Source organism: Ursus maritimus, unplaced genomic scaffold, assembly GCF_017311325.1.
Source record: "Ursus maritimus isolate PB19 unplaced genomic scaffold, ASM1731132v1 scaffold_26, whole genome shotgun sequence".
Classification (NCBI taxonomy): domain Eukaryota; kingdom Metazoa; phylum Chordata; class Mammalia; order Carnivora; family Ursidae; genus Ursus; species Ursus maritimus.
Window position 1 is genome coordinate 14,220,667 of NW_024425119.1, and position 10,030 is coordinate 14,230,696.

General features: G+C 41.9%; 1 protein-coding gene across 1 annotated transcript; it reads right to left on the reverse strand.

Moving 5' to 3' along the window:
• Positions 1–2,080: 2,080 nt before the first annotated feature.
• Positions 2,081–5,413, reverse strand: LOC103677780 (matrix Gla protein). The gene is made up of 4 exons (XM_008707033.2): positions 5,264–5,413; positions 3,806–3,838; positions 2,895–2,970; positions 2,081–2,455 (listed from the first exon to the last, which is right to left on the reverse strand). The coding sequence occupies exons 1-4, from the start codon at positions 5,322–5,324 to the stop codon at positions 2,314–2,316; spliced, it is 312 nt and encodes a 103-aa protein (XP_008705255.1). The 5' UTR covers positions 5,325–5,413; the 3' UTR covers positions 2,081–2,313.
• Positions 5,414–10,030: the final 4,617 nt, after the last annotated feature.

Below are 10,030 nucleotides of genomic sequence, written 5' to 3' on the forward strand. Positions count from 1 at the left end.
GAATCTGCAAGACATAAAAGACACAGTACATACCGAAGAATAAAGGTAAGAATGACAACAGATTTATAGCAGAAACAATGTGAACCATAAGAGAGTGGAACACCTTAAAAGAATTTAAACACCTTAAAAGAATTTAAAAAACTGACCACATAGAATTTGCATATTATTTCAAATATGAAGGCAAAATTTCAAAACTGGAAGAATCCAACAGACCTGAACTACAAGTAATGTTAAAGGAAGTACTTCAGGCAGAAGGAAAATGAGGCCAGATGCAAATCTAGATGCATAGAGAAGAATGAGGAGCTGTGGAAATGGAAACTACGTGGGTAAATGTATGAGATTTTTTTAAATTATCTAAGTCTTTTAAAAAATAATTGACTGTTTAAAGCCAAAATAACAAAAATATCCAATAAGATCTATAACACATGTAAAAGCAAGAAAATAACTGGTCTATTCAGACTATTTACATATAATGAGATTACTGTGATAGGTTGAAGTCTATCATCTTGCCATTTGTTTTCCATTTTTGGTCCCCTTTCCCCCCATTTTTACCTTCTTTTGGACTCTTTGACACTGAGGCAAATGAGGATGAGTCCAATAACTGCCCAGCTTCTTGGAAAGTTTTCAGCCATGGGATGGACAATAGAACCCAGCAGAGCCTTATTGCCTTCCTAAATTGAGGAGATAGAGCTGGGAGTCCAGAGAGGTGGCTGGTGGTCAGAGAGTAGAGTACCAGAGAGGAGAGAGATGCACACAAGCCAGAGCACTAGGGCTCTGTAGAGAATGCACTCAAGTCCTTAGCTGGGAACCATCGGCTGCCAGTACACCTGGTGGCCAGGGGAATAATACCTCAGCCTGAGTGATATACCCCTGCATTTACTACAATGTCTTCAGAAGGTTACTTCTCTGAGTCTCAACTTTACCATCTAATAAATTTTACCCATCTTCTAGGTTGTTGTAAGACCCAATGAGTTATCACATGCAAAATAGCTTAGAAAATGATAAAGCGCCCATCATCATATTAATATGATGATGGTTTAAATTATATAACACACATTATTATGATGAATGTAACACTTTCAACGTTGGGCGATCGCTCCCAGGCACGACTGGTCACTCCGTTTTTATTCCGCTTTCATTGAAAACCCTTTGTGAACAGAACATATTACCAAGTCTGTAGAGAGAAAAGAAATTGCAGTTTCTTACCATAATGTTAGCCAAGAAAATATACATGAAAAGAAACTTTAATCAAAATATGAATTGAATAATAGTATTGTACTTGACTCTACATATATTGTCGAAGGGCTAGACACTGACTTGAGTGGTGTGATAGGAGGGAGGCGGATTTAATCATTACTGATTTCATAAAGTACTTGAGTTTTGAGCTGGATTTTGAAGGATTAAAAAGATTATCCACTAAGGAGATGAAGGCAGTGGGCCTACCAAAAGGAGCGGATGGAAAAGTTGGACATGAATGAGTTCTCATGGCAGAGAAGAGCAAAGTCTGAAGTGGGATTGAAAAGTCCTGGGCTCTGTCTTGAACTACCAAGCTGGAGACTCGGGCGCCTCATCTCCTTATTGCCAAACCAAGCTTAAGGGAGATATAGCATCTTGTCTGGCTCCAAAATTCCATGATTGAATTGTTTAAAAATCTCTGGCTATTGTGAAAGCAGACATTTTTCTTGGCCCAAGTGAGTTGAAACTGTGACATCTCAGGAAATGGTAACACTCAAGAAATAATGATGAGGGTGATGAACCAGGTTAGACCCTGGGATCCACACAGAAGGAATTTAGGGCCACTTGAAATTTGGGAGCAGGAAAAATCATAGGATTAATCATCTATGAGGTTTGAAAACCCTGGAAAACATACAATAGGAGGCAATCATTCACCAATCCCAAGGTTGAGTCTAGACAAATCATGGCTGAGTGTCTTCTAAGTTTCATTCTTTCTATGTAGTTATGTTTCTAATCAACTCTGAAGTATGATTAACAGAATTTCCTATTCTGGGTTAGGTGGGCCATGATGTAAATATCTCAGCATTTTTTTTTTCTAGAAGAAATCAGACTCGCAACATGAAAGTATCCAAACAACAGTTTATTATGTAATAATCTCACATCTTAACTCACTCTTGACCTTTCACTACATTGCACTTTCACTGCTTATCAATCTGGGGGCTGGAAGAAGGGCAGCAGCCAGACAAGAACATTTAAGAAATAAGCAATTCGTATGTGTTTATGTAGTTCAATGATGCTACTGCGAAGGAATACAAAACCAGGCACCAGGCTCTGGAAAGAGAGAGACTTTCTCCAATCTCATTTGGCCCCTCGGCGCTTCCGAAAATAGCGATTGTAGGCAGCATTGTATCCATAAACCATGGCATAGCGTTCGCAAAGCCTGAAGTCATCACAGGCTTCCCGATTGAGCTCATAGGCGGGCTTGGTGCTTTCTCTGATCCTAGAAAGTGGGGGGGGAGAAAAAGAGGTCCAAAATAAGAAGCATAAATAGAGTAGGGGGAAAAAAAGGAAAAAAAAGGAAAAGGGGAAAGAAAAAGAAAGAATAAGAAAATATAGGCGAGAGATCCCACTCATTCCCCAATATTAGAGATATTTAACAGGGGGAAAGGTGGAGCGGGGGATTTTTTTTTTTTTTAAACGAAAATAGAAATTTTCTTTCTGTCCTCCTTTCCCTTCTCCCTCCCTCTGTTTTCTGGGTCTTTCACAAGCTAGTCTTCTTGAAACTCAGTTGTTTTCTATATACTGTTTTTAAATTCTTTGATTTGGGGATACAATTAGAAATAATACATATGATTTACAAAACCTGTTTTTCATTCTGTTCAGATCTGGGATGCTGCATTGGGAAAAATTAGCTCCCCTCATCAAGTTTTGTTACCTACCTCTCTTGGGCTTTCGCTCTCCATCTCTGTTGCGGGGATATAAAAATATTAGCATTTCTCCGGTTAATGAAGGGATCTTAAAAGAAAAAATAAATAATTGCAGTTTTAGGGAACCGGTAGTTGAAAATATTTCCATGAATAGTCCCTGACATAAATATAATTGAAAACTCATTAACTCATGCATTTTATGTAATGAGAGATCTTACAAAAGTCAGAGGGAAAGATAAAGCCGATTTCACAAGCTGCCTGATGAAAAGAAATCAGTATATGTTTTTTAGAGATTAGTTACATAGGCCGCAGTTATTTTTGTTTGTTTATTTCACCTTTGGGCAATTGCTTTGCCTTTCTCAATTTAGTCGTCCCAGTCAGTGTGTGTTTAATTCCCATGAGGAGAAATTCTTTCTGTCCTGAGGACTTGTAAAGCTTAACTTTACCCGAAATGGACTGTGTAAATATGATGAAACTGATGAACAAATTGAAAATGAGAGTGATACGTTACTTCTCCCTATACTCAGTCTTCGTAAGTTCAGAGAGTCAACAGCGTTCAACATCACGCTGACGACTGTGGTTTCCCAGCTGACTAGGCCTCTAATTCCATACTTTGCCATTTGTCGTTACTCCTTGTTTTCCATCCATGTGGTTGATGTGGTGCCCGCCTAAAATTTCCGTATACCTCCAACCCTGTTGAATGCAGCTTCGATGCCATATTACACTATTCTCCAGCTTAAACAGTTGCTCATCGGGCGATTTTTCGAGTCAACAGATTTTTAAATTTACTTTAGTTTTCCAAAAGAGGCCCTCTTTCCCTTCCCTATACGACCTCCATCTATTACCATTTTGTCGATTTAAGAATAGGAGGAGAGATTCTTTAATACATGAGATTTAAATAAGGAAGTCGAGTGTTCACTTACTAATTTCATAGGATTCCATGCTTTCATGAGATTCTGGAATTAAAAAAAAAGATTCATTTGATTGTTATTTATCACACATGGCAACGGTCTAAATTTAGGGAAGGAAGGAGAGAAAAGAGTCAAAAAGACGTGAAGAATATAGTTAGCAGCCTGAGGATTACAAATTTCAGGCATTTAGGATTTATGAGTTGTTTCTCTAGCTCTATCTTTGGTGTAGACATCTCTACGCTTTAGTTTTTTTCTGATGTTGAAGGAGCCAGTGGCTACTGTCTTGGCTAAAAGTTCCCAAGGGCTATGAGGTCTTCAGGCTGGTGAAATAAGATAATTAAAGTGCTACAAACAGATTTCCAGAGAGTCTTCTTCTCTGATAAATCTGGGACCTGTCCAAGAGTAGGGTTGAGAAAGGGACGGAAGGGTCCAGAAAAGAGCCCAGTCCTCCAGGCAGGGTGGGGAAATGGTCAGCCGGGCTCTACCAAGTTAGGTTTCTAAGAGGTTCCTGAAGCCTCTTAAGAACCTGTGTTAACTTGGCAGCCACAGAAACCACTGGTTCCAGCTGACAACTCACACTGGGCTGACGCCAGCCAGTTCAGAGGAAAAACTGAGATGATGCCAAAAGCAAAAGTTTTCTTCTTTCTACGACTTTCCTGTGCACAGTAGGTAAATTTGTCTATAAGAAGTTGATATTCGTAAGCAAGTGATTTTATTTGAAAAATGAAAAAGGAGACGAAGAGACCAAATCCTCTGATACAAAAACATGTGAATAATTTCAAGAGTCAGAAGAAGAGTACAAACATCTAGATATCCAGATAATTGAAGCGTAAGACAGATTGAAAATAATCTTACTTCAGATTTTCTTTCATAAACTTTGAACAGACACAGGTGTAGTTAACAACACAGAGAAACCGGGTGGAATCTATCTTTTGACAATTGAAATTATACAATCCATTTTCCTCTGAGATTCTTTAAATGCAAAACTCCATTTTTAAATTCATTCACTGAACAAATGTAGTGAGTTCACGAGATTGTCCCGTCCCTGCAGGGGCTAAACTTAACACTTCATGGGAAAACAGGTTTTCTTAAAGGTGAGTGATTTAACTAATACCTTTAACCAAACTGTTCCCAATGTATAAATAAACATCCCCAAAAATGAGAACTCAAGGGCTGGGAATTTGGTATCTTCTTTCTGAAACAGCGATGTTTCTAGGTCTATAGTGACTTACCATAGACAGGACATGCTTGTTAAGTTGCCTACAAAAGTCTGGATATTTCAAATGTAAAGAAGGCCTGATGGGACCCATCAGTGTCCACAGGGATTGGGAAATGTTAAATTGATGGTTCTTTAAGATTCTATTAGAGAAAGGAGGAAGAAGAGGAGGAGGGAGGGGAAAAAATAAAAATAAACTGAAATCCGAGGCAGAAGGGAAAAACGAGAAAAACGGCAGGAGAAAGGTTTCTCACCGTAGCACAGAGCTGCCACGGCCAAGGCAGCCAGAATGGAGAGAAGGAGAAGGCTCTTCATGGTCTCTCGCGTCCCGGGGCTGGTCTCACCGGCTTGTGCGGCAGCAGAGGGGAGAGAGGCTCCTGCGGGCTGTTTGTGAAAGCCTGTGGAGTTTTTATAAGGACTAGAGCAGCTGCAAGGGGAGGAACCAGTGGGAGGGGGCCAGAGAAGGTGGAGACTGGTTGGCCCTAAACTAGCACTGGGACTTTTCCCAAATCCTCATTCCTTCCAGATATTATCTCCTCTGGGTGGGCAGTTTCCCTCGCTCCTGGACCGGACTGTGCTACAGCAGGGTGCTGCCCAGCTACAGACGTTGTGGCCGCCCTAGGTTTGGGGCCAGACCTGGGCAAAGGTCCACAGAGAAGGGAGTTGCCACAAACACGTGTTTGCCTTCCTAATTCCTTCTCCCCTCCACTCTCCTGGCCCTGACTGCAGGTCTGGTCTGCAGACAGAGCTGTAGTGTTCTGCTTGCTCCCCTCGGGGATGGACGAGAGGTTCTGGGGGGCAAAGGAATTCACTTCATAAACTGGTTCTAATGTAAACTTCTTTTGCCAGTAGGGTTGAACTAAGGATCCTGGACCCATTGCGTATGTGCCTGGTGATAAGCAACTTCTGCATTTTCCCAGTGCTCAGCAGGGCCGACATGCCCAGTGTGCCATGAGTTCTGTTTCCTCCATTGGCTCCATTGCAACTTGCCCACCCAGTTTTGTGTCTTGAGTCCAATCCTGTGCCCCAAGGCTCTCTTAGGCTGGATATCACTGATCTAAAGTGCAGCAAAGATAAAAGGGTACCCATCGCTCGTTTTCTGAAGGCATTGTTCTGATAATGAACTAATCCAATATGCTCTTAGTGAGTGACAGATGAGAGGCAAGGCACAGTGCCAGGTGATGTGGGAGATCTAGGGACAAACAAGACACGTCCCGAAGGAGGTAAGTAATAGCTACTTACTATATTCGTTTTGTGCTTTAGCTGTCATGTGTCCTCACAAACACATACTTCCATTATACCATTATACCCTCAGTAGCAGAAGTGCTGTTTCTTTTCTTACAGGAAGAGGATTGTAATTTGGTGCCTCTGGTTATCTTGTAGACAGAGCTGCTTCTCTTCTTCTTCTTCTTCTTTCTTCTTTCTTCTTCTTCTTCTTCTTCTTCTTCTTCTTCTTCTTCTTCTTCCTCTTCCTCATCCCCCTCCTCCTCCTCCTCCTCCTTCTTCTTCTCCTTCTTCTCCTCCCCTTCCCCCTCCCCTCTTCCCCCTCCCTCCACCTCCTCTTTCTCCTCCTCCTTCTTCTTCTTCCTCTTCTTCTTCTTCTTCTTCTTCTTCTTCTTCTTCTTCTTCTTCTTCTTCTTCTTCCCCTTCTTCTTCTCCTCCTTCTCCTTCTCCTTCTTCTCCTTCTCCAACAATCAAAAAACCTTTTCTGGGGCACCTGGGTGGCACAGCAGTTAAGCGCCTGCCTTCGGCTCAGGACGTGATCCCGGTGTTGTGGGATCAAGCCCCACATCAGGCTCCTCTGCTGGGAGCCTGCTCTTCCTCTCCCACTCCCCCTGCTTGTGTTCCCTCTCTCGCTGGATCTCTAAATAAAATCTTTAAAAAAAAACAAAAACAAAAACCTTTTCTATCAAGATGTATCTCGGCTATCTGGTAGCCAAGAGTCCTCTTGGCAGACGGGGAGGCCTTAGTCACAGAGCAGCAGATCGTAGATGAGCTAAAGCTGGACCTGGGGAGCCTGGGTGGCTCAGTCGTTAAGCGTCTGCCTTCGGCCTGGTGCGTGATCCCAGGGTCCTGAGACTGAGCCCCACATCAGGCTCCCTGCTCTGCTGGGAGCCTGCTTCTTCCTCTCCCATGCCCCCTGCTTGTGTTCCCTCTCTCGCTGTCAAATAAATAAATAAACTCTTAAAAAAAAAATAAAGCTGCAGGACCTCTCCCTTGGGCTGGAACAGCAAAAGGTTGGCATGGGAGTGGGTGCGTATAGTTTTCAATAATAATTTATTTCAAGGAGCAGTGATGGACGACTAGGTGAAGCCACGTGCCTCTTTCTTTTTGTCTTTTTGGGATGCATGTTTCCTCCCAGCCTCTATTTTCTGAAGAGCTTTTATAAATACTAAAGGATTCCCTGTTAAAGGAAATAGTTCAGAGTCCTTGTAATTGGAAGGATTCGTGAGTTGTGAAGGACCAATAAAAGTCAGGGTTTCCCTCTAGATTTTTTTCATATTAAGAGATGTATTCTTTGTGATAAAATCTTAAAGACGATCTCAAAAAGAAGACAATGTATGTTCATCCCTGATGAATTCATCCGCTGTGATTTCCAGTCACAAGATTGGCGGTTGTCTCCCTCTTTAAATCACAAGCTTGCTCTCAGGATTGGCTTCAGTGCCCTTTTTCCAAGATAAATCATCCAAATCATTATATTTGCAAAAGCCAGTTTACTACGTTGCATTTTCTGCGTTTCCTACATTACTTGTTTTGGGAAAACAAGCTAGCTGTGGCTTGTTCGTGTAGTGTTTTATATGTATTCAACTCAGTTACTAACCCTCAATTTATATGACATGAAGCAAGTTTGGTTTCAATGTTTCATCCCTAAAATGAGTAGGATACGCCCCCTCCCCCTCCCCCTCCCTATCTCCGGAATTGGAGAAGTCTCCCTTTTCCAGCTACAAACATGTGCTTTGTGATGTAGGTTAACTTGGTCTTTTCTGGCCACATTCCGCATGTCTCCTCCACTCCCAAGTTCAAATGGCAGCTGTGCTCCGTCTGCCTTGTGACGTTACAATTGTTTATTCTTACGCTTTCTGAACCCAAGCTTGAAAATCTTACACTTTTCTTCCCTATGTAAACTCCACCTTTTCTCACAAGTTGTTTTCATCACCGCTTCCCTTGGCTTTCCTAAACTTTAATTTTTATTTATTTATTTATTTTTAAAGATTTTATTTATTTATTTGCGATAGAGAGAGAGAGAGCAGGAGCAGGGGGAGCGGCAGGCAGAGGGAGAAGGAGAAGCAGGCTCCCCGCTGAACTGGAGCTGGATCCTAGGACCCCTGGGTCCTGACCTGAGCCGAAGGCAAACACTTAACCAACTGAGCCACCCAGGTGCTCTTTTCCTAAACTTTTAAGCATGTTTCCTTGTCATCTTGCGTTTTGCAAGGTTAACACTTTCTGTTGGAAACTGTCTCTCACCAGTCATTCATCTTTCCTTTCTGCTGTTTTCCAGTTAGTTATGGGTTCCTCTATGCTAAATACCATTTTTATATAATTTATAAAAATTAATAACATGTGTGAAAGCTCTGAGCCCTTCTTTTTCTCTTGTCCCACACCACTCCCTGTCTCAAAGATAATTTTGTATGTGCCAACTCCAGTCATGTGTGTTTATGAAGAGGATTAGACTAACTTTGTGTTGGAAAGGGTCGAGGTTGACCCATCAGAAAAAAGAGAGAGAGAGAGAGAGAAAATGGAGGTAGAAAAAAGTGGAAGGAGAGAAATGAAAAGAGCCTTATAGATTTGGTTTGCTGGATGGGAGAGGTTTGGGTAGGGATTGAGCTGTAGAGAGAAAAGCTTCGAGGCTGCTGTAAGATGGGAGACATTGAAAGTGAGACATGGGAAAAGACAAGAGCTGCTTTGGTTATGAATAGGCTTGTCTGAGATTGTAAAAGATAGAGAATTGCCAGAAAATATTAAAATTATTTTTAATTAATGTCAGCTGCTATTTTTTTTTTTTTTTTTAGAGAGAGAATGCATGTGTGCTCCTATGAGAGCACTCATGAGTGGGGGGGGGGCGGGCAGAAGGAGAGGGAGAGAGAATCTTAAGCAGACTCCACGCCCAGCTCAGAGCCAGAGGCCAGGTTCAATCTCATGACCCTGAGATCATGACCTGAGCAGAAACCAAGAGTTGGACATATAACGACGGACTGAGCCACTCTGGTGCCCTGAACTTGTATTTTCTTAATTGAACTATCTTGTAAAGACTAGACCACATGAAGCTCCAATTTATATTTGGATTTTAGATAACTATGAAAGACATTTATATAGATATTTCCCCCTAACTAAAGAGGAGTATTCTTTGGTGGAGAGACTATTTGCAGATACTCCCAGGAGTGACAACAAAGGGATTGGAGACACAGTGACATGATTGGCAGTGTTTTCAGACTGTACAGGAAACTCTGCATGTGAGATTGGCAGTGTGGTATGACCCAGGCAACAGAAGCCACCGAGCAATATAGGATCTCCTCTTCCACCTGCCTCAGGAGGAAAAGAGAAGCATGAGCATACCCTTCAGGGCCAGAAGTAGCCTCGTGGTTTAATTATTCTTTCATCCAGCCACCCATCCATCCAACCATCCATCCATCCATCCATCCATCCATCCATCCATCCATCCAACCATCAATCCATCCATCCATCCAACCATCCATCCATCAATCCAACCATCAATCCATTTAACAGATCTACTGAGCATCTTCCATGTGCCAGCTCTAAACTGGAAATATAATGGAGAGAATTGCAGATAGGGACCCTATTCTCATGAACCAAGCGTGATCTTAGATCACAAATTTAATTAGTGGTTCCTCGTCTTTAAAAATTTGTATAGGCAGCCAAATGGCCCTAGAGAAGTCTAAGTGATATATTTTCTCATTGGGCTGACTTTTTATCGGTACTCAGGAGCATTTTTATTTGCAGCACATTGCAGAAAGCACTGATGACAAAGTCAGATAATTCTGAGTTCAGGGAAAGAACGGAGG